This window comes from Anabrus simplex, chromosome 1 (assembly GCF_040414725.1).
Source record: "Anabrus simplex isolate iqAnaSimp1 chromosome 1, ASM4041472v1, whole genome shotgun sequence".
Lineage (NCBI taxonomy): Eukaryota > Metazoa > Arthropoda > Insecta > Orthoptera > Tettigoniidae > Anabrus > Anabrus simplex.
The window spans coordinates 990,456,079-990,481,125 of NC_090265.1; the positions used below are offsets into that span (position 1 = coordinate 990,456,079).

The 25,047-nt window shown below is 41.7% G+C and overlaps 1 protein-coding gene across 1 annotated transcript in view; it reads left to right on the forward strand.

Moving 5' to 3' along the window:
• Positions 1–25,047, forward strand: part of CngA (Cyclic nucleotide-gated ion channel subunit A) — a 204,542-nt gene that overhangs the window by 176,586 nt on the left and 2,909 nt on the right. Inside the window, exons 9-10 of the mRNA XM_067148987.2 lie at positions 13,509–13,764; positions 19,559–19,679. Of these exons, the coding sequence (XP_067005088.2) occupies positions 13,509–13,764; positions 19,559–19,679 (377 nt within the window). The remainder of the gene's footprint in view (positions 1–13,508; positions 13,765–19,558; positions 19,680–25,047) is intronic.

The window sequence follows — 25,047 nt, forward strand, 5'->3', positions numbered from 1 at the left end:
TCCTTAAGCTATAGGGACCCACGTCTACATACAAGAAAGAAGAGTGCCGAGCGGAAAGGGTCTAATTCTAAATCGTCTGTACCTAACTGACTCTGCACCAATCACTACCTGTCGTATCTATAAATAACCGTTTACGTAAACATGAATACAGCTTCTTGGCATTTTGCTTTCCCTCTCTGTCTTGTTATGGTGAATCTTCTTACAACTTACGCCACCCTTAATATTAATGGAGCAAGGAGTGTTACAACTCAAGCGCTGCTTAGTCGGTTCGTGAAGGAATATGATATTGATATCTTATTCCTCCAGGAAGTTAATGAGACAAACTTCCATTTCTTATATAACTATGACTATATAACGAGCGTAGGTGATAACTTCCGAGGAACTGCAATAGTATACAAGAAAGGAATTCAGCTCACAGATGTCATCATGGACCCTACGGGAAGGTTTCTGTCTGCCACCTATAATAACACACGATTGATAAACGTATATAGCCCATCCGGGTCACAGGACCGAAACCTATTATTTACAAATGAAATAGTGCCTCATGTAGTGACACCTGGTCCAATAATTCTAGTAGGTGATTTCAACTGCACTCTTCACCCACGAGACCAAACAGGTACTGTTAACTTTTGTCCAGGCCTTCGGACACTAATACAGTCTATGCAGCTCAAGGATGTGTGGCAGCAGCTACACGGCTCACATGTCGAATTTACATTTTGCCGTGGGGAGTCGAAATCCAGGATAGATAGGATGTACGTATCTACGGCGCAAGTACAGCTCCTCGATAGCTGTAAGGTGATTCCCGTCGCCTTTAGCGATCACCATAGCGTTCTAGTTATGATAAAGGCAATACGGAGTGACAGATGCATCGTGGGGAAAGGAATATGGAAGATGAATAGGTCTGTTTTCAATAATACTGAGGATGTCCAACGTTTCACGGAGTGTTATCACCAATGCAAATTAGCGCAAAATCGCTATAGTAGCGTGATGGACTGGTGGACATATAAACTTAAACCTGCCATTAGAGCTCTCGGACGGACAATAGCGTATGAGCACAACCAGGATACAAGTAGGAAAATTGAATTCTATGACAGAGTTATGTTTGATCTGCATCGCAAGGAACAGCAAGGCCAAAATGTCTCTTCTGCATTAAATTCTATTAAGAGAATTATTTTAAGTATTAAGGAAAGCAGCCTAGAACAACTACATCAGCACTTAAAAGGCACTTCCCTCATCGAAAGGGAGAAAATCTCATTCTACCACATTGCCAAGATTAGACGGTCAGCCAATAAGCAATTTATTAATCGATGGGATAATGGTAAAGGGACAACGTTCACTACAAAGGAACAGCTCCTTGCAGAAAGTGAGAGACATTTCCGTGAAATGTTTGCAGAAGACAGCATCTCAGAGTTCGCTATTGACAGATATCTTCATCATCTCCAGAGTCATCTCGACGGAGATGATATCGCACATCTTACTAATAATATTTCCGAAGAAGAAGTGAAGCGCGCGTTAGACCATACTACATCAAATAAGACGCCTGGCTATGATGGGATCCCGTATGAATGGTATAAGAAATTTTGGAACATTATCGGTAAAGACCTGACACAAGTTATCAATTATGCCTTCAGTCACAACATAAGTGATTCATTTGCAGAGGGAATTATCACCCTAATTCCCAAACCCTCCAGTTGCACGTATATCAGTGACTATAGACTTATTACAATATTAAACACCGACTATAAACTACTGGCCAAGATTTTAGCGAACAGAATCAGAACCATCCTCCCTTCATTAATTACTAATGGACAGGTTTGTACTATACCTGGAAAAAGCATCTTCCATAATCTACTGGCAATACGTGATGTCATCATATATAATTCAGTGTGTGACACTGCTTCAGGAGCTCTGGCTAGCATTGACCTCAGCAAAGCCTTCGATAGGATAGCACACTCTTATCTTTGGAAAGTTTTACAAAAGTTTCGATTTCCAAACAGTATTATAGAAACAATACAGCGCATATACCACAAGGCATCCTCACGAGTTATGATAAATGGATTTCTCTCAGCAAAATTTTCGATAAACAAATCAATTAGACAAGGATGCCCATTATCAATGGCACTTTTTGTTTTAGCAATAGAACCCCTGATTCAAATTTTGAAAACTTCTTTAACCGGACTAAGTATTAACAACGAATGCTTCACAGTACGCGCATACGCGGATGACATTACCCTACCGTTGACCAGTGACGAAGATGCTAATCATGCGCAAGAGACTCTCGAGGCCTTCTGTACGGTGTCTGGGGCACAAGTGAATTATAGCAAATCCTCATTATTGCTATTAGGTTCAAATGAAAATCGACAAGTATTTGCCAGCTCCCGGATTCCAATTGTTAACCACTGCAAGATATTGGGCATTAGCTTCAGTAACGATATTTCAGAGACGATAGAGTCTAATTGGACTTCTTCTCTAAACACCCTACGCTTTCAGCTAAAGGAGGAACTTTCAAGGCGACTCAACATTGTCCAAAAAGTTTGGCATATAAATATCTTTGCGCTGTCGAAGCTCTGGTACCTTGCCCAAATTCTTCCCGCCTAACATGTCATTTGCCAACGTGTTGAAATGGCAAGTGGATTTTATCTATGGAAAGGATACAGATACATAATAAGAAGAGACCAACTTCATCTTACTGAACAGGATGGTGGCTTGCGCCTAATTGCAGTCGAAAAGAAATGCGCAGCACTCTTTCTGTCACATATCATTAAAGCATTGTACTCAAGAGGAGATGTATTTGACAGTGCAGTGCTCAATTTGTTGGTAACAACAAACCTGCAACAACAAGATCCCTTTAGAAGCTGCTTCCGGAACGCTCTCTCCATTCTACAGCAACTTCCAGAAACAGAAATTACAGTTGGAAAGTTGGATAAAGCTAAGAATATATACAACTTCAGATTGAAGCAATCTAAATGTATTCCACTAATACAACAGGAATACCCACATCGTGACTGGAAGCAGATCTGGGAAAATATATGGAACAAATTTATCCCGATTGAATGGAGGGTATCGCTTTACAGATACACAAATGAAATCATCCCGACGGGTGAGAAATTGAAACGGCATGGACAAGTATCTGATGACAAATGCCTGGTATGTCATCAGACGGACAGTCTCGTGCATCGAGTTACCAAACGCGGCAATGCGGCACTAGTTTGGAGATGGACACTAAACGCTATCTACAGGATATCAGGGACAACAACAACCAGTGACAGAGTGAGAGAGATGCTGAATCTGGAACTAAATCACGCACAGAACGAGAGTAGAAACGCTTGCATATGGATAATAGCCGGAGCCATTCACTGCAACATCAAGGCGTACCCTCAGCATACCAGTGTGACTTTACCTGGATTTCTGGATCATCTCAGGAAAGAACGATGGAAGATGGTCAGACAAAAGTGTCTTCAAGAAGCTTTTGGAACACATCTTTTTAAATTCTGAGTGCCTTCCTGTTATGTCCCTTGTGTAATATCTGCCAATTTTATGTTAATGTTTTATGTTTTGTGGTGGTAAAACTGTGTACTGTTCAAGGATTTGGATAATGAATGACAGGAATAATTAGTTTGCTCCCAGTGTGCAAAAGGAAAAAAAGTTTTTGTTTTTTGTTTTTGTGGTTTTTTTTTATTTTTCTGCTGTGAACGACTTGATGTTCTCCTGTCTTAAATTTTAATTTGTTTAGATGCAACTTATCAACGTTCTGTTTGCGGAATTATCCTAAATGTGTTCTAATATTTTTGTTTTAAAAAACAATAAGAAGTTTGTGTATCTCGTTTAGTATGTAAGTAGAGTTTGATATTGTCAAAAAAAAAGCTCATCATGTCTTTTGGTAGGCTACAGCGGAAATGATTTCTTCAGTTTTAAACGACCGCTACTGTGGGATGTATCTGACAAATATCTTAAAGACAGAAACTTTACCTGATCGAGGTTGATAATGGTATTCAGAACAATGGACAATAATAATACGAGAATAAGCATTTTATACCTTTACATGAAACTATGCTTCTTTCAGTTAATAAAAAATGCAATAATTTATGTACTGTAGTGAAAAAAATACATATTAATTAAGCAATCCCTTTACACTGGGATTATATTATAAATAAAAACACAAACAAATCCGAGTGATAGCGATGCTATTACACACGTTTACCCTCTGGAATACACTACACTATTCCCAAAAAGCAACGTATAATTTCCGAACACCTTAGGTCGGGGATACAAGAACGAACAAAACAAATGACCACTGGGCAAAATTAGTGTCATCCATGAGCACACCAATCACACATAAGACAAATCACACAAGTGAAAAATATATACAATGGACACAATTGGTTGCAAGACATCCCTTCTAAGATAGCGCCAAATGCATGTCACCGGGCGAGTTGGCCGTGCGGTTAGCGGCGCGCGCCTGTGAGCTTGCATCTGGAGGGTAGTGGGTCCGAATCCCACTGGTGGCAGCCCAGAATGTGGTTTTCCGTGGTTTCCCATTTTCACACCAGGCAAATGCTGGGGCTGTACCTTAATTAATGCCACGGCCGCTTCCTTCCAACTCCTAGGCCATTCCTATCCCATCGTCGCCATAAGACCTATCTGTGTCAGTGCGACGTAAAGCACTAGCAAAAAAAAAATGCTTCTGTCAACGAGGTTCGAGCCGCATCCTCCGGCGATCGAACATGTCGCTCTGAAAAAGAAACCCTGCTAGGAATATTTAAAAGAGGTTTTCTATAGCTTGATTCGTTATCCTGTCATTAATTAAATTAGCTTAGAAAATAAATTAGTTATGGCCTACATTCCATTGTGCTTCAGTTCTACACGTAGCCCTTCGTCCTCGTAAACTGTGGGTCATATTTCTTGCAATTTGAGTTCACAAAAAATAACACTCATCTCTCCCTTTAAAATAAGGAAAACGACTCATCTCTGTCGTCTGTAACAAACAATTAATCAACTTACTCAACTCACTCCTGACACATCACATGGCTTTCATATTCCACCCCGTAAGTCCTGACTTCACAAACTTGAGACATCACAGAATACATCAAGCCTGCACTGGCAACCTAATTCTTGCCTAACTCGACAAGAACGACGAGGTAACACAAAAAATTGTTCGTCTCCGAGACCGACACCTACTTATTAATGGGGGGTCGTAGCTCGAACCAAGGATGCATACTGTATCTCCATCACAACCTTCAGCACACAACGACCTTTCTACATTAAACATATTCGCATGGAAGTCATACTCAGACTTTGAGTGCCAATCCTGCTCCTATATGCACATAGAAGAAATGATACTCTAACGTGTACTAATCAAATGACACACAATACTAATTGAACCGGCTGTCCCCTCGGCGTAAACATTCCCCTAATGGTTACGGTACATCTATACTACACCCTTCCGGTATCGTATGGATGACCCACGCATAAGGATGCCTCCACGTAACGGGGTAAACACCTACGGATGAGATTGGATTGAAGAGCGGGTCGAATTGCTTAACGAGCTTCGAACCGCTCCCCTTCCTACTGTCTGTGCTCGCCCGGCAGCCTGAGCACTTGGGGAGTGGTACGTTCGAAAGAAAGAAGAAAAACAAATACTTAAGATGGAGCCTTATGTATATAATATGAAAGTAGGATCTCTGGGTTCAAATGCCTACTGGATACTGCTTAGCACTGCTACAAATGACAAAAATCATAAAATAGGGGTTACGAATACTAATTTATTCAAATACGACATATTAAAGAAATTGATACAGCTCTATACAATGAACTCTCCGCATATGGGAGGAAAAGAAAATAATGATCACTTTGAAAGATGAATCGCCCATGGGCGTCGTCTGCATAACGGTGTAATTGAGGTTTTGCGATTGCTATCGTTCATCTTTCCTCATTAGTTCATACCGTTCATGACATTTTTATATTATTCTGTCGATCACACCGTGAGATGATCTGATGTCCCTACTCACATATTACTTCCTGTTCTTAGCACGAAAATAACCGGGGCCTACGCTACATAATTACCATATTAAAAGAAACATTTGCATGTTACATAAACAAACACACATACCATTTAGCTAAACCCCGGACTCCTTCATCTGTCACCAAGACCAGTCAACGCTGAACAAAGGTTCTGTTTGAACTCAAAAAATATATACACATAATTACGAAACATACACAGATATATATATACACTTCATGCATAACGGAGAGCCATTCCTAGAAAGAAACAGCATGGTTATAACTGTCTCCGGCCCTAGGCGCAAGCTTGGAGCAGCTCGCTCAAGGGCGCCATCATAATCCAGGGTCGAACTGGCCGACTCCCGACCAAGAGGTACTGTGGATTTCTGAAAATCCCTAGACTAGCTACAGTCTCATATCACCGGATATCTGGGGGAGATCCCTACTCATTTATTAAATACCTTCAAAATCAGCGTGATAATATCATTATATAAGTATTCTTCGCTAAGCCATTTAAACCAAACAGAAGAGCACGGTGGAGACCCAGAGCCCCAAGTCTTAATACAATAGTACAGCGGGATCCCTCTGTCAGGAGGGCGAGGAGCAAATGCTCACACACACACAAAAAAGGGAAGGTCATTCGCTACTCCAGCCACCACTCATTCATTAGCCACGGCAGATTCTTGACCCCTTTCAATTACCATGGCCAGCCGGGGCACATATCCATGGCCCACTTCATTTGTTTATTCATATTATCGTAGAAATCCCATGAAATACTCTTTTATTCTCTCCCTTCTCATTATTACCGCTGAACGCCGACTGTGGGCACGATCCCTTCTAACTCATCTCATCGTAAATTCCTCGGGCATTCGGCCTTCTCATTACGTCTCATATCGCGTATCTTCTTCCCTTGGGCATAGGGCTCTCATGACTCCTCAGTCCACTTTTTCCATACTCCTCGTTCCTCGCACAGGAAATATACATATGTTTAAATCTTTTGACCAAAGATTAGAGACTCCTGCCTCTGTGCCTCACCCCGGCTATAGATTAAAAAAAACACTCCAAACCATTCTGGCCAATTAATAAAAAAATCACGGGAGACTTACACATGGTCCCTCACAACTACCTAATAACACAGCATATACCTCTCCCGGTCGGGATTTCTTCTCTCTTGCTGTACATGCACTGATTATATGTGTAAGCTAGGCATGCATTGTCTGACTGACCCATGAGTTTCCCCGGCATATACGAGAGCCACGTGGGACAGTAACTACCAACATTTTGACATGGTTTTCCCTGCTCGCCAGCATTATTGTTCCAGCCACCCCTAAGGGGAACTCAAATATTCTCCTAACCTTGTTCCCATATTTGCTCGGACATTCTACATATTACTAAAAATATAACCCTCACGATAAGCTACTTATTAAGAAAGAAAAATGAGTCGTCCGGGAATTTAGCTCCCTTGAATTTACTTCGACATTATAAAGATCAATAAAATTTCCATATTAGGACGTGCATTATCTTACAACATTTTGATATTTACAAAAGAAAGCTAATCCTACCCCCGGTTACATTATCATGCTTAAGAAATTAGATTTGGACATCACTCATCTGTTTGGTGGCCGTTGTTTTTCCTTTCACGGGAGACCCATGGTGGAGTTTACTCCTGCATGACCTCGGCGCTGGTGGCGGGCGTGCAGTCCTTCATCCCTGGTCCATACAAGTCCGACATCCTGGGGAACTCGTTCACAGCTGAAATCTTACAGTAATCCAAAATGGGTAACACTTCACCACTCGTCACACGGCCTCTATTTCCAGAGTTTACACCACGAATAAGCCGGTCTTTCAAATCACGGCGGGCGCGTTCACAGCAGGGATCGGGTGGCTCACGAGACTCGAGCACCCTGATTCAGAGTAACACTTTGGGTGATACCAATTTATGAATTTCACTGACTCATTAAAGCCGGCACTGTCCCAGCCGTCTTCCGCTACTCGTTTGTAAATTATGCTCGCGGATTAACTAGTCTGACACGCGGCACAGAGACAATTCACCTAGGCTCGTTCGGCCCCCCGTTACACTTCACAGAGGCTTTGTACTTCACAGCGGCGATGGACACAATAACACTCTTAGTAAGCGGTCAATGGGTTCGGACTGTAAAACTGGAGCACCGCGGGACACAGTGTCCCTTCTCAACGACCCGCAAAGAACTGTCCTCTGCGATGGCCAGCCCGGCCTATATTATTTCCCCCGCCGGAAGCCTGGGGGCGTAAACGTTCACGGTTCATTAAGAACAAGAGCTCCTTTCATACCAAGAATTGAAGACATTTAAATAGTGCATCTTGTGGCCCTCTATCTCCTTTTTCATTTGAGCAAGGCGTGCTGGACCTACGATCGGCAGTTTTTATGCAATTTGCTTCCCGCCTTTGATTAATTCATAGCGTCCCTTGGGGGGTGGAGTCATCTTTTGAGCGCGACTCTTAGCTTGGGTGACGCTGTTGTATTCACATGTGTTAGCGATATGTTACACCTGGACAGCTGGTGACCTAATTTCTTCCCCTGAATAAATTATTACATATTTTTAGTCTGGGAAACGCAGAAAATTCAGCTCTATTCATTGGTGTGTCTCACATAATTTTCCTATGTGTGGATCAAAATATCATCCCATTTTTACGCGCCAAAATCCAACGTTGGCACCCGTGACACGTGCATAAAAAACCGGAAGTTCCTTATGTTAGTTTGGAACTCTGGGAAGCTAAGCCACACCTCGGGGCGTATCTGACTACTCCAGCATCGCGTCCTCTTCTAGCTCTCTCTGCAAGTTGAGAGGGTATTTCCGCGGGGGCTTGGCTCATGCTCTGTCTTCCCTTTGTTTTCCAGGCGCTCTTTCGCGGGTTCCATTGTGGCCGGACGCCGCTCGATCCCCATCGCCCATACTGCTACCAATGACGCGACCTTTAGGAGTGATTTTAATGAAGTAGAAAGGCACCTATAATTCCAATGAGCTGTACAGGACACTGTACGGTTTCAATACGACACTTAAATAACCCCTGAAAACTATCGGCATTAACAATTATGAATCAAAAATCTAACTAAAAGCACATACGGTGAAAACCCAAAATAAGAGAACAAACTCCCACAAAAATCTACTCGTATTTACACGAATTTAAATCACAAAGATTTGATGCTAAAACTATACTCGTGCCCTATGTTATAGGCACATTTAGTCTAAAACCTAGTCTTTAATCTTCTTTTCCTACCGCTTTTCCCACACCTGTGGGGTCGCGGGTGCGAACTGTGTAGCACATGTGGATTTGGCCCTGTTTTACGGTCGGATGCCCTTCTTATATGGAGGGATGTAATCACTATTGCGTGTTTCTGTGGTGGTTGGTAGTGTAGTGTGTTGTGTGAATATGAAGAGGAAAGTGTTGGAATAAACACAAACACCCAGTCCCCGGGCCAGAAGAATTAATCAGAGGCGATTAAAATCCCCGACCCGGCCGGGAATCGAACCCAGGACCCTCTGAACTGAGGGCCTCAACGCTGACCATTCATCCAATGAGTCGGACAAAGCCTAGCCTTTAATATTTACAGATTATTGACTTTAGCCATTTATTATTTACATGTAAATGAATGTTAAAAGGAATACCCGTCACGCTACATCCCATGCTATACAATATGGTTGTACTCATCCTCTGCCCTCAGAAATGACTTCGCTCACGTCGAGAGGTCCATGTTAATGGTTCTAAGCGCGACATCTCCCCACGTAGACTTCCATGATGGTCAGGTCCAGGCACTTGCTTCTGAAACATTGATCCATAATCCTGTGGTCCTTAACTTCTATTCCTATCGCTGCGATGTAGAACACATATGATTATGTTCAATCCGAACGTCTCGTTGTAAGTGCACACGTTAAGACACGGGTGTCTCTGATTCAAATATCCCGAGATCAGATTATCAAAGTAGGGATTCTACTTAATCACTCACGTTTAGTTCATTGGATGCGTGTTTCATCGTCTATCTCTGCGTATTTTCTCAATGTAATGATCACAGCTCAAATTTAGACCACTCCGTTTGTCTGGATTGATAATAATAATTCATTTGCAAAGTGGATCAAATAACCCGTCCGCGCTCACGGTTTCTTTATCAGTATTTATACTGATCCCAAATCACTCTAATAATGTTTTCCCCTCACAATGCCTGCATAAAATACTCTCACAAAGAAGAAAGTTCCACGAGACCATCCCACGTCTACCCCGCAGGAGATAAAATAGTAAAGTATGTGGGGGGAGGGTGATTAGGTCCGTATATGACAGTGTTGAAAAAATGGCGTAATCGTGGATGATTCCCCTACCCTTCCTATTCACGGGTGTTACGAATAAAATAGTGCGGTGTTAAGGTAACCAATATCATTAGATGTAGATCGATATTGTTCCGTAAAAATTCCTATTGTAAATTACCGAAGTATGAGAATAGCATTACTTTCTTCTCGAGGTGAACCCCCTGTCTCAAGTATCTGTCAGACGATAGCCAGATGGCTCGTGGAAATTTCTGCTGTTATGGAATACACAAATACCTATTTCCATCATTTGCAGTACAACTGAGTGTGTAAATGGTCCTTATAAATTCAGATAAATCATATCCTGATTGTCTGACTTCACAGTATTGGTGAATAATTGAAATGCTAGTAACAAAATCACAGTTAGTTCTACTGTTTCGAAATGTGGTTGGAGAGTTCGCTCACTAGAGAGAATATCCCCTCCTCGCTGTCTGAGGGCTCGTGACCGGATTAAACCACGCCTTCTCACTATGGGATTCCCCGGTTCGCACCGTTGCTTCTTTTTTTTGGGTCTAGAAACGGTTTGGGTGACGGTTACTAGCACCCCGTGCTTAAAAACCCCCCAGCGAATTCCCTTTGAAGCAATGAAATAAACTCTCCTGTCCTATGTTCATGCCCCTGTCAGATACAATAAGTAGGGCCCAGTTCTCATACACGCGCAGGTCGCCTATACGGCGTCAACTCGAAAGACCTGCACCAGGCCTCTCCGGAGGCCACACGTCTTTAAATTATATCACTGTCTGTATTTAAAAGGATCAGGACAATTAAACGGAGGATAGAAAACAACCCTCTGACTCGTAATCTTCATCCAAATTCCAATGGGGAAAATAATGTCGAGTTTAGACGAAGTCAGATGGGATGAACTGGCGTGGCAAGTTCATAACAACAGGACACTGATTGCATCTGGAGTATATAGCATATAAAATCGTCTTTCTGCTTGTACTTTGTCTGTCTGTCTGTCTGTCTGTCTGTCTGTCTGTCTGTCTGTCTGTCTGTCTGTCTGTCTGTCTGTCTGTCTGTCTGTCTGTCTGTCTGTCTGCCTGTCTGTCTGTCTGTCTGTCTGTCTGTCTGTCTCTGTGAGTGTGTGTGTTTTCAGTCCTCAGCCCGAAGGCTGGTTGGATCCTCAACAGATCCACCATTAGCTGTCATAAAATGGCTTAAGCATAATTGAAGAGACGTACTAGGGAAATCAGGAGTGAGGTAGTTTACCGTTGCTTTCCTCACTGAACCAGAAGTTGCCATTACCTATCGGTCTGCCAAGCCCACTGAAATGCATGCACCAACCGACCCTATGAGCAACATGTTTACACCATTCATAGCAGGGACTGGCTGTATAAGAAATGGCATTACTAGCATCGCTCATACCTCAGTCAAAACCAAGGATGAGATAGACAGATCAATGAAAGTAACAAAATTGCTCTAGCCCATACCAGAAGTCATAGGTCTCGCCAGCAAAGGCATTCTAAACCTGTTTAAAAATTTTGCAAACAGTATTTACGAACTGAATTAGAACTTCTGTTTCCCTTAAAGGCAGTGGTGGTGATTATTGTTTTACGAGGAAGTATAACTGGGCAACCATCCTCTATTAGCACCAATCAGAGGAAAAACGGAAGGTGTCCGACCCTTGAAAGAACGAGTGTATCGGCAAAAGAAATAAAAGGACTATGAAGGGCGAGAAAATGAAAGAGTCCTTAGGCTTCGCAAAACTAATAACGTCGGGGTCGGAAGAGAATAAGAGTTGACCAAGAAAGATGAAAGTGAGGAGGCTGGCACACGTAAGTGGAAAGTTAGGACTCCTTGGCTGCCAACTGACACTCCTAAATTGAGAGCCCTTGGGGTCCCTTTTAAGTGGTCTCTTACGACAGGGGGGGAATGTTGTGGGTCTATCTACCGCCGTAAGTACAATAACCCTTGTCAAGGGGTAATGCAGGAGCCAGACGTAACGTTCAAATAGAAATCATGTCGCAACAGACAAGACAAATGATTTCTGAGATGACGGAATTGTCTACATTTTACATGGAGATTTGGCAGAATAATTCAAAATGAGGTGAATGTACTCAGCACAACTACAAAACAATCTAGAAAAAGACTGCAATATGTCCCTCAGCACTTAAATATACGGACTAACTCGCATGCATATTTAATATAATCTAATATAAATTAGTCTGACTAGCTAAACTTATTTTATTTTAATGGGGAGCGTAGGGCTGCAATAGAGGTTACCTTGATCTGTTCTTAGCTAGGATTTTGATTTCATCTCAGCTCTTACTCCGTTGATGATCATCCGCTTCTACTTTCCTCCATCATGTCATCCTTAACCTGTCCTTTTTTGCTATTTGTTTTACGTCGCACCGACACAGACATGTCTTATGGCGACGATGGGACTGGAAAGACCTAGGAATGGGAAGGAAGCGTCCGTGGCTTTAGTTAAGGTACAGCCCCAGCATTTTCCTGGTGTGAAAATGGGAAACCACGGAAAATCATCTTCATAACCTGTCTTAACCTATCTTTCTTGTCCGGGAGTCGGGCCGAGTGGTTCAGATGGTTGAGATGCTGGCCTTCTGACCCCAGTTTTGCAGCTTCGAACCTGGCTCAGTTCGGTGGTATTTGAAGGTGCTCAAATACGTCAGCCTCGTGTCGGTAGATTTACTGGCACGTAAAAGAACTCCTGCGGGACTAAATTCCGGCACCTCGGCGTCTCCGAAAACCGTAAAAAGTAGTTAGTGGGACGTAAAACAAATAACATTATTATTGATTCCAGTCAAGTGCCTCCTACGCTATATGGTTGTCCGGCCATCACTGCCATTTTCTGATTGGTAGTCTCCGAGAGCGTAACATTTGAGATGACACTTGTCCATAAAATCCCTACGATGTTCCCTAGGTATTGGTTAATATCTGAAGCTTGTGGGTCAGGTACTTCCTTACTTTCCAGGTCTCGCATCCATACACTAGCACAGACTTTATGATACTCTCGAAATGCAGGAATTTAATACTAAAAGAATAATTTCTCTAATGATCATAACAACAAATTAAAAGTTGGATGTTAATCAGTATATCAACTCTCTATACGACTATACTAATATGGCACCCTCTGTACCTCTTCACTACAATGTAAATGTACAGTTTATGTACCGGTAGGGTTTAAACCGTTCTGCGCCATGACTTTTGCAGGTGAGTGTGCTGGAGATCGCTGGGAACAAAACTGGGAACAGACGAACAGCCACAGTACGCAGTCTAGGCTACTCGGACCTCTTCTGCCTCGCCAAGCACGATCTGTGGCAGGCCCTTGAAGACTATCCTGAGGCTCGAAACAGCCTGATGGAGAGGGGTTGCCAACTGTTAAGGAAGGATGGACTTTTGGACGAGCAGGAGTTTAAAAGAGCACAAACCGCCAACGAGACACTCTCCGCCAAAGTGGACCGCTTAGGTAAGTACTTCGGTCTTCATTTTAAAAGTCAGTGAAGAAGTCCAGAATGTATCCTTAGGTAATATAAGCAAGCTCCTTTTAATATATTACCATGCCACAACTATAAACTCCACCCTCCCATCCAACCACTGCTAATCTACAACATCTCTAGGACCCCAAGATCACAATATTATTATGTTTGTAATAATGTACTGGCTTTGAAGATCATGAAATATCGACAAATGTTGAGCCGATTTCATATGTACGACCAGTGTGATACAAATTTCAACAGCGAGTGAGCTGACCGTGCGGTTAGGGTCACGGGAGGTTGTGCGTTCGAATTCCACAGTCGGCAGTCGTGAAGATGGTTTCCCGTTGTTTCCCATTTTCACGCCAGGCAAATACTGGGGATGTACCTTAATTAAGACCACGGCCGCTTCCTTCGCATCCTTGCGTCGCCGAAAACCTTCAATGTGTTAGCGCGACGTTAAACCACTAGTAAAAAAAATAATAAAAAAACACCAAAATTTACTATTCTATTAATCTTTCAGACTAGGGAATGGGATGAGATGTCTGCCTCCAATCAGCGTCTCGTCTGAGGTGGGAATCGAACCCCTCTCTACTCAGTTGGCCTCGCGAGGTTGAGTGCACCCCGTTCCAGCCCTCGCAGCAGTTTTCAAATTTCGTGGCAGATCCCTGAATCGAACCCGAGCCTCCGAGGGTGGCAGGAAATCACACTAACCACTACACCACAGAGGTGAACAGAGTGCGTCTTTCCGTGCAAAATATTACCAAAATATGCCGTATACAATTAAAATGACCAAAATACCACCAAAAACAATAAAAATGGTAAAAATGCATTTATATGCCTTACAACATCAGGTTAAATATACTCAGAAATATCAAATTCGTGCTTAATTCAAACAGACAGCCAAAACGGAAGACGGGAAGAATGTATTTCCTGATCATCCAAACTCTAACTCATTAATTTTGTCGGGTAAACACCAAATGTCCCAACCGAGATCCTTCACATTCCAACATCGTACGAGATGTCCGGCTCCATGGCTAAATAGTTAGTGAGCTGGCCTTTGGTGACAGGGGTTCCGAGTTCAATTTCCGTCAGGGTCGGGAATTTTAACCATAATAGGTTAATTCCGCTGGCACGGAGACTGCGTCTTCATCCGAAAATTTGTGTAACGTAACGCGACAAAATTAGTGGCGGAAGTGACGTCACATTAGTCGTTACCGCAAGCCTTCGTCGCCAAAGTTTCTGTTGCTATACTTTGACGTAGAGTTGCACTTCTCCTTAATATGTATAACATTGAGTTTCATTAACTGAAAGATATATTCATGATCATTAGCTTTTCGCGAAAGGAAAGGTTTCTTTTCTATCTATGGAGCAATAGATGTGCTCAGCGCGGAACTAGTCTCACGAAGTTCGGCAGTCTTAACTTTAAGACATTCCCGGTAAGCTTATTGACATTTTGCAGTCCTGATAAACTACTCTCCCGGTCTATATAGCCAAGAATAACGGCCGAGAGAATTCATCGTGCTGACCACACGACACCTCATAATCTGCAGGCCTTTGGGCTGAGCAGCGGTCGCTTGGTAGGCCATGGCCCTTCGGGGCTGTTGCGCCATGGAGTTTGGTTTGGTAAACTACTCTATCCTCTTGAATAATTTCGATCATATTATCCATATGTCGCGACCTTCATGCGAAAGACAGGATTTCTCCCATTTCTTCGCACCACGATTTTCTCAAATGTTCACTATTTGATTTAATTTCGTCATATCAAACGAGATCTCAACACGACGTGCTACCACGCCGGAGTCCAGAGGTGCAATAATATTGTTCATGATGATGTTTATTGTTTAAAGGGGCCTAACATCTAGGTCATCGGCCCCTACACACAATAATAGCCGTGTGGCACGGCGAACGAAGTACCTTAAAATGGTGGCACTGTTGCATCACTCACTGACGTCATACCAAGATCAGACTTTTGTTGCTAGATACATTATATTGGTTCTATCTCTTTACAATGTCCGACTCGTTGGCTGAACGGTCAGCGTACTGGCCTTCGGTTCATAGGGTCCCGGGTTCGATTCCTGGCCGGGTTGGGGATTTTAACCTTAATTGGTTAATTCCAATGGCACGGGGACTGGGTGTAAGTGTTGTCTTCATCATCATTTCATCCTCATCACGACGCGCAGGTCGCCTACGGGAGTCAAATAGAAAGATCTGCACCTGGCGAGCCGAACCCGTCCTGGGATATCCCGGCACTAAAAGCCATACGACATTTCATTTCATTTCATCTCTTTACAATGAGATATCGAACACTGTCGTCCCGCGTGCTATCTAGAAATTATTTCAATTTGAAATCTTTCACATTTTTGTAATCCCACCGTTTCTAGATGTACTCGTATATTTTAAATTTGTCCTTTAGAGAAATTTTATCTTGAAGGGTACATTAAACGTTTAGGCACGAGTAAGAGGTACAAACTTTAAAAAGTCTGAGGAAGTCTGGTGTATACAAAATGAGGGATGTGTTGATCAAGATGTCCCAAGCCCCTTGTGTGAAGCAGTAATTTGTAGGTTTGTAAGCGTCGCTGGAGAAAGAACATCGTGTGATGTGGAAGTAATAGGAACCCTCTGTAATAATGAACGAGGTATTTCAAGGAGAATTTAGCACTATAAAAGCCTCGTTTTATGGCATGGAAGTAGTCTGTAATGTACTTTGTGACGCAACGTGATTACGCAGTAAATTAGAAGTGGGCCACTCTTTTTGGAGGTCATAAAAAACTGTCTTGCGACTGCCACCGCCATTGCGCAAGGAGAACCTAATATATGTTGAGATCCTTTACGTTAGATACAACTCTTCTTGTACAAAATCAAGTTTCCACTGCTTCCTCAGATGATAAATCCATCATTTTACCTCTCAACAGATCACTACCCCCTGTGGCTGGGGATTTTAGAATACATCCACGGCATCTCCCGCTTGTCATAAGAGCCAACTCGTTCGGTATATAACCATGGAGTTGAATTTTCACAACCACACTAACCTCACATAAGGTGTAAATAATTTAGATGTGATCACGTTATCAACAGATACGTATACAGCCTCCCTTGTGCCGATGATGGTTACGACCTTAGGTCTATATGGTCTGACACAGAGGTTAGTCGGTCCGAGTTCCATTGGTCGAAAAAATGTTCACCATCAGAATGTTGGCCGCCGGGTAGGATAGGTGGTGGTGTACAATTTGTAATCACTACATTGCGTGCCAAAAGCCTGAATTCAGTACCAAACTTATCCGCAGTGTTCATATAGAGTCAAGGCATACGACGCTGTTGATGGTGATTCGTCCGTCGGATGGATGCTAAAGGTTGAACAGACCCCTTAGTGCTATTCGATGGGAGTAGGCTATGTGCCGGCACGGGTTTCTCCCTCTCTCTTCCTAGTATCATTCATCACGTTATTCATTTCATCTCATTAGCTCCTCTGATGAGATGGGCGTTAGGAAGGGCATCTGGTCGTAAGCACTCGCTACGAAGATTCATTTCACATTCATATCACCCGACCACGTACAGAAACGAGGTAAGGGTTTGACATACCTACTGTACTTAAACAGTCACGTATTAGTACAGGCTTAGCTTTTTTGTTTCCATAAATGTTTCTCCTTTAGAATTTAGAATTTCCGATATTACAACAAATATTCTAGGCTTCTATTAGTTTCCTGTGTTGCTTACACTTACCAGCGCCATGCCCATCGCTTTCATGTTTTCTAACTGAAGTATCTTCCTCAAATCTTGTCCCATCCCATCTCGATGGTCGATAGGTCCAGTCACCTTAAAATTAGACCCCTTAAAGCAATGTTTCCTCATTATCACCATCATCATCGTCGTCGTCACTTTACCGAAAGTGCCATCTCTGAAGATCGTAACTTTTTCCCTTCCACGTACCAATGTGTTGTCCCTTCAAACAACAATCATTACAATGCGTACTGTATTCCCATACTATTATTAGTGTTCTACCTTAGGGCAGGTCTTCACATGGCAGCTCTCAATGCAATCCTGACACCTTCTACCCTCTTCGTTTCATCATAGTTGACATCCAGTCTTCTACTATCAACTATCCGGTATCTTCTGCAGCATCTTCTTATTATTATTATTCTTATTCTTCCATTCACCGTTCCCACCATAGCATCCATCAGTAAACAATTTCTTCTTATGTAATGTCTAAGCCAATTGTGTTTCCTGTTCCTGATTACCTTTAACATTTCCCTCGCTCTTCCCCCACTCTTCTCAGCACCTCCTCATTTCTCACTTTCTCTACCCATTTTATCCCCTCCATCCTCTTCCAAATCCACATCTTAAATGCTTCCAGTCTTCTTTCTTTCCCTTTCCTTAGTCTCCATGTCTCAGCTCCGTATAATGGCACGCTCCATATAAAGCACTTCACCAATTTCTTCCTCAGGTCCCTATCCATGCTCTCACCTCCTATTTGCATCTCATATCTTCTGTCATTAAGCTTCTCAAATATTTTAAAGCACTTGCTTGTTCTGTATCTTCCTGTGCTAACTCTACAGTTGTCCTTAGTTTCCTTGCACTTATCACCATACATTTTGCCTTTTTTATCGATTTTCATTCCGAATTTCTCACAGGTCTTATTTAAATCTTCTATCATTCCAAGAATACCTCTTTCACTCTCTACAAATAACACCATATCATCAACAAATCGAATATATTATATCCCCCCTACCACCAGCCCGCAGTCCTCTTTCTCCTTCCATTCATTTCTTAATAATATGCTCCAAATACATGTTAAACTACTGGGGAGAGACAACGGCCTTGCTTTACTCCCCTTCCTGTGCTTTCCTCTGTCACCTCATTTCCAATCTGCACTCTTATTTTCTGTTATCAAAATAGATTCTATGGTCCTGAGGTTCACTCAGCCTACACCAAAAATGAGTACCAGGTTAATTCCTGGGGGAAAAGATGGCCGAGCATAGAGCTAACCGCTTTACTCCATTAAGTTCCGAGGTAAAGGATAGTGGAAGCCTTTACCTGCCACCTCTCCCAGGGTCTTCATGGCCTGTATGGAGATGACTTTGCTTTTTAGGTATAGATTCTTAATCAACCTTCTTTCTCTCCAGTCAACTCCATTCTTGCTTAGAATGTCCATTAATTTATTCCACTTTACTCTGTCAAAGGCTTTCTTCAAGTCTATGAAAACAGTATAAGTTTCTCTTCTTCTTTTATGTATCTTTCACCTATTCACCTGTATTCGCCACTGGTAGTAATGTTCCGTTTGTTACCAGATATAAGAATCCGTATCTACCGTATACTGAACGTGAAAGCATAGGTCCCTCTCCCCTCCTTTCTCTAAGGAATCTTGTATTTCAAGAATTTCAGTGTCTACAGCATCTATATTTGTCTCGATATTTTCTTCCTTGTGATCATTGATATTTATTTTACCGAGCTCGATAGCTGCAGTCGCTTAAGTGCGGCCAGTATCCAGTATTCGGGAGATAGTAGGTTCGAGCCCCACTGTCGGCAGCCCTGAAGATAGTTTTCCGTGGTTTCCCATTTTCACACCAGGCAAATGCTGGGGCTGTACCTGAATTAAGGCCACGGCCGCTTCCTTCCCACTCCTAGCCCTTCCCTGTCCCATCGTCGCCATAGACCTATCTGTGTCGGTGCAACGTAAAACAAATAGCAAAAAAGATATATTCTTTTGTTTTGTCATATACAGATAAATAAAATAACATTGAGAATCTCCCTACTTTATTAACAAAACAATTAATATCTTTCTTACAGAAGCAACGATGGGCAACATGCAAACGCGCCTAGCCCGACTTATGGCCGAATTTTCCAGTCATCAGACTAAGATAAAGCAGCGTCTGTCACAAGTGGAGAAACGAACAGACGACGGAAGCAAGTGAGTATCGTAGCTGTATAGTGTAACGACTACCCCCTCTACAAAAGATAAATGTTACACCGAGGCCAAAAAATTGTGCACATACTAATGTTTCTCATTTTATGTCAGTCATAAAAAATATTGGTACATAATTTCTAATATTGAATTACCATGTGAAGGGAGGTAAGTGCAAAAGTAGAATAACGCATAACGAAAAATGGCGTGTTAGTTTGAAGCCAATTGTTGGTTAAATGATTGACTAAATTTCTAGAAAATTGAACTCGGAGAATTAGAGTAGGTCAAGCGTAATCTGATCCTGATGATTAAGAGCGGGGTCCCACAAGGAAGTATTATTGGATATTTATGTTTTCTTACACACACATTTATATACCAGGTGTCTCGCCAGGCCATACTTTCTACTCACAAATATCCTGCATGTACTAATGATGAATGGGATGTGTATTAACTGATTTTCATTGTGGTATTACTGCCTGCAGGTTAGTTACGTCAGAAAGTGAAGAGATAACAACCGGACGGCCGCTCCTCAGCGCTACCCGTCAAACGCCTCCCCTTGCGTTAGTAAGGTTCGTTTTCGTACGCTCAGTAGTAGGATGGTTTTTCGTACAATAGTACTAAAGTTCCTCTCAACATGTCGACAACAGCTTGTGTGTTCAACAACGACGAGTACATTGACATAATTTTAATCTATGGAGAGGGGGAATGCAGCCGAAGTTCAAAGACGGTATGCGCAGTAGTTTCCAAATAGCCGCCTGCCTTCTATACACATATTTCGCCATGCATAGTTGCAATTTATTAAGATCTGATAGATCGTTCAAAGCACGTACCACATACAAGCAACTTTTTGGTAGAGTGGAATTACTGTACGTGTTTCAATTAATTACGGTATTTTCTGCATCTTTGGCGTGTTTACAAATGTACCCTGTTGCAGAACGTTGTAGTAAAATGACTGCTATTTCGATGGCCGAGAACGAAAGGGTTACAATTCAAAATCCTAGATTTTTCAGGAGAAGAGTTTAATGTGTTAACAGTTTACATCATTGCCTCTCAAAAAAACAGTTGTTACAGATTTTTAAAATGAAAATTGGTATTTACATAGTTCTTAAATAATCTATTTTAATCTGGAAAAGAGTTACAACTCAAAATGACCCTTTCGAAGTACGAAAAGCGACTAATGACAGAACATTGAATACCGTCAGAAGTGCTTCCTGGCATGAATATATTAGATTTTTTGTTGTAATACTCACTGAGCTTGTAGAGGTCGAATTGTAAGCTACAGTATACATTGAAGGTAAAATACAAAAATGCATTATTTTAAATAATAATTGTAAACCCTTTCGTTCTCATCCATCGATTTGTTTCACATCCGAAATACAACACGTTGTAGCACTCCCTTTCTAACCAGCGTTTAGGCATCCCATTCATCATTACTGCATGCGGGACACTTATACATAGAAAGTACGGGACTGGAGGGCTTGCTGGTATATGATATGAGTAAAGAACTGGAATTACAGATAAGACTACTTGCGGGCGATGTTATACTGTATGGAGTTATAAATAAGTTACAGGATTGTGAGCGACTGTAGGTGGACCTGGGCAATGTTGTGAGATGATAAACGGGATGAAAAGTCAAGTTGTAAGTTTCTCCAACAGGAAAAGTCCTCTCAGCTTTATTTGCTGTGTTGAAGGGATGATAATACCTAGTGGCGATCACTGTAAATACCTAAGTATTAATATAACAAATGATCTGCATAGCAGTAATCAGATCAACGAGATTGTAAAGAAAGGATACAGATCTCTTCGCGTGGATACGAGGGTATGTAAGAGTTTCAGTAAAGATAGGGCGTATAATACTCTAGTACAACCCCAGTTGCAGTATGGTTCCAATGCATGGGATCCACACCACGCTTACTTTGATGCTAGAACTGGAAAAGATCCAAAGTAAAGCAGTACAATTTGTTCATGGTGATTTTCAACAACAAAATAGTGTTATGAAAATGTTTCAAACTTTCGGCGGGGAAGACTTGCGAGTAAGGAGACGAGCTGCTCGACTAAACGGTACGTTCTGAGCTGTCAGTGGAGAAATAGCGTGGAATTACATTAGTAGACGAATTGCCTTGAATGGAGCTTTTGAAAGTAGGAAAGATAATAATATAAAGACAAAGTTGGAATTCAAGAGGACACATTAAGGCAAGAGGAATTAGGGTTTGGAATAATCTATCAAGGGAAATGTTCGACAAATTTCCAAGTTCTTTGAAACTGTTCAAGTAAAGGCTAGATAAACTATCAAAAGGGAATCTGCTACCTGGGCGGCAGCCCTATATGCAGATCTTTGATGAAACATTGATTGACTTATAAGCCCGTCTATAAGTCGAAGGAAATCGTGAACGATCCCAGAATTATCACACACTTTCAGTTCATATTTATTTATTTATTTATTTATTTATTTATTCTTTCTTTCTTTCTTTCTTTCTTTTATATCTGGTTTATATCTGGTTTGTATAACAATTTTCGGCTATCTACTAATCCTAGGTTACAGAGTTTGACTTCTAAGACCAGATTATTTTAGGAAAATGGTTCATCACAACTGTACGGATCAGTTTTTGTTGCGCCGGAGATAACATCGCTGAAATATTACAGAGCTCATTAGAAAGGAACCGCTGAATTTAGTCATCCATTATAATACACCTCCAGATAGACATAGACATAAGCTCAGGAGGATTTTCCAGAGAGATGTGAACATTCTTATAGGTATGTGATCGAACGTTCTGTATCCAGTCGTACCTGAAATAGTCTATCCATTTGACAAGGTGACGTTTGACAGCGTCTCTCAGTAAGGTCGGTCACTAGCAATAGATAGTAATAATGTTAATGGCTTGACGTTCCACTAACTATTTTTACGGTTTTCTGAGACGCCGAAGTACAGGAATTTAGTCCCGCAGAAGATTTTTTACGTGCCATTAAATCAGCCGACAAGAGGCTGACGTATTTGGCACCTTCAAATAACACCGGACTGAGCCAGGATCGAACCTGCCAAGTTGGGGTCAAAAGGCCAGCGCCTCGTCTGAGCCACTCAGCTCAGCACGATCAGTAGACGCTGTACTTTTATTGAGTTTCGAATAAGAGGTTTTTGTTATCTATGTGACGCTATTCAAAGAAGAATGGTTCAGAGCGATTAAAATAAAACTAAAATGAAATTGCATAATACAAAGCAAAGCAGGACACGAAGGCCTTTAGAGGAATGGAAGGTAAAGTTTTCCACTGTTCGTAACTTCGGCACTTGGTGGGTTACAGTGGTTATCACTGTGCCCGGCCACCTTTGCCCTAGGAATTAATCTGGCACTAATTTTTGGTGTAGACTGAGTGAACGTCAGGGCCATATGCCACTTGATATCTCGTTTCTTAAATAATAATTAATAATAATAATAATAATAATAATAATAATAATAATAATAATAATAATAATAATAATTTTATTTTCTTTACGTCCCACTAACTACTTTTTAAGGTCTTCGGAGACGCCGAGGTGCCGGAATTTAGTCCCGCAGGAGTTATTTTATGTGCCAGTAAATCTACCGACACGGGGCTGTCGTATTTGAGCACCTTCAAATACCACCGGACTGAGCCAGGATCGAACCTGCCAAGTTGGGGTTAAAAGGCCAACGCCTTAACCGTCTGAGCCACTCCGCCCGGCTAAATAATAATTAGCACCCATTCTAACAGCTAGCGGTCTTAACAGACACAAGGATGTCGGACTATTATCGTGCAGGAGTTCTTTAATGTGCCAGAAGCCCACAGCAGAGAGTTGTCGGATGTCAGAAGTCAACAACCTCAGCAGTGATCGATTCAGATGGGAAAGCCAATGACTACGTCATTAACACTGAAGTTGGCCTCAGATTTTACTCTGAAAGGCCCTGATAATAGACGATGTGCTCATAATGAGACTATATAAAATTAACTATTTTGCAGTTAAAATTCCCAAACTTTTTTTAAAACTTGCATACTCTCTCCTAATGTTTGAGTCCGACATAACATAACCTATCAGAAACATATCACAACCGGGCTGAGTAGCTCAGACAGCAGAGCGCTGACCATCTGAGCTCAACTTCGCGGTTTCAATTCCGGCTCAGTCCAGTGTACTTGAAGGTGCTCAGATACGTCAGCCTTGTATCGATACATTTACTGGCACGTAAAGGAAATCGTGTAAGACAAACTTCCAGCATCTCGGTGTCTCCAAAAAAAAACGTAAAAGTAGTTATGAGACGTAAAGCCAATTGCATTACTATTTAAAACACTGCATGGCCGGTTTAAGAAACAAATGATATCTGGAAATAAAATGTAACAGAAATATCACCCTGAGGTCTGCTGAAATGAAAAATACGAGAATATCTAAGCACTGAAGGCTATGCTGTGGAATTTCAAGGCATTCATTCTCAAAGGCTGTCTGGCTCCATGGCTAAATTGTTAGCGTTCTGGCCTTTGGTCCGGGGGTCTGAGGTTCGATTCCTGGCAAAGTCGGAGATTTTAATATTAATTGGTAAGTTCTTCTGGCTCATCATTAGAGGTCATCTTAGGTAGGTCCCTATCCTCACAGACATACACGTCGCCTGTAGGCCGTTTACGAGTAAAATAGCTGTACCCGGCCTCACCGGAGGATATACGCCATTATTATTATTATTATTATTATTATTATTATTATTATTATTATTATTATTATTATTATTCTCTTACCCGGAGGCCCGGGTTCGATTCCCGACCAGGTCAGAGATTTTTACCTGGACCTGAGGCCTGGTTCGAGGTCCACTTAGCCTACGTGATTAGAATTGAGAAGCTATCTGACGGTGAGATAGCGGCCCCAGTCTAGAAAGCCAAGAATAACGGCCGAGAGGATTCGTCGTGCTGACCACACGACACCTCGTAATCTGCAGGCCTTCGGGCTGAGCTTCGGTCTCTTGGTAGGCCAAGGCTCTTCAAGGGCTGTAGTGCCATGGGGTTTGGTTTGGTTTTTATTATTATTATTATTATTATTATTATTATTATTATTATTATTATTATTATTATTATTATTATTATTATTATTATTATTATTATTATTAAAAGTTACTACCACAAAGTCAAAAGGTCAATTCCAATGCGTTCTGTAAATAATAATTGCAGAAATTATACTAAAATACTCATTAATTCTAATGGAAAATGTTTTTTTGTTTGTTTTTTGTTTTTGTTTTTTCAATGTTATCAAGAATTCACTATGACTTTCGCCTCTAAGCCAGCCGAGTTTTTTGCGGAAGAAATTTCGAAACGGTCATGGATTTGGTCTAAAGATATGGAAAACAATAGAGAGTACTTCGATGAAAGACACTTTTTAATACCA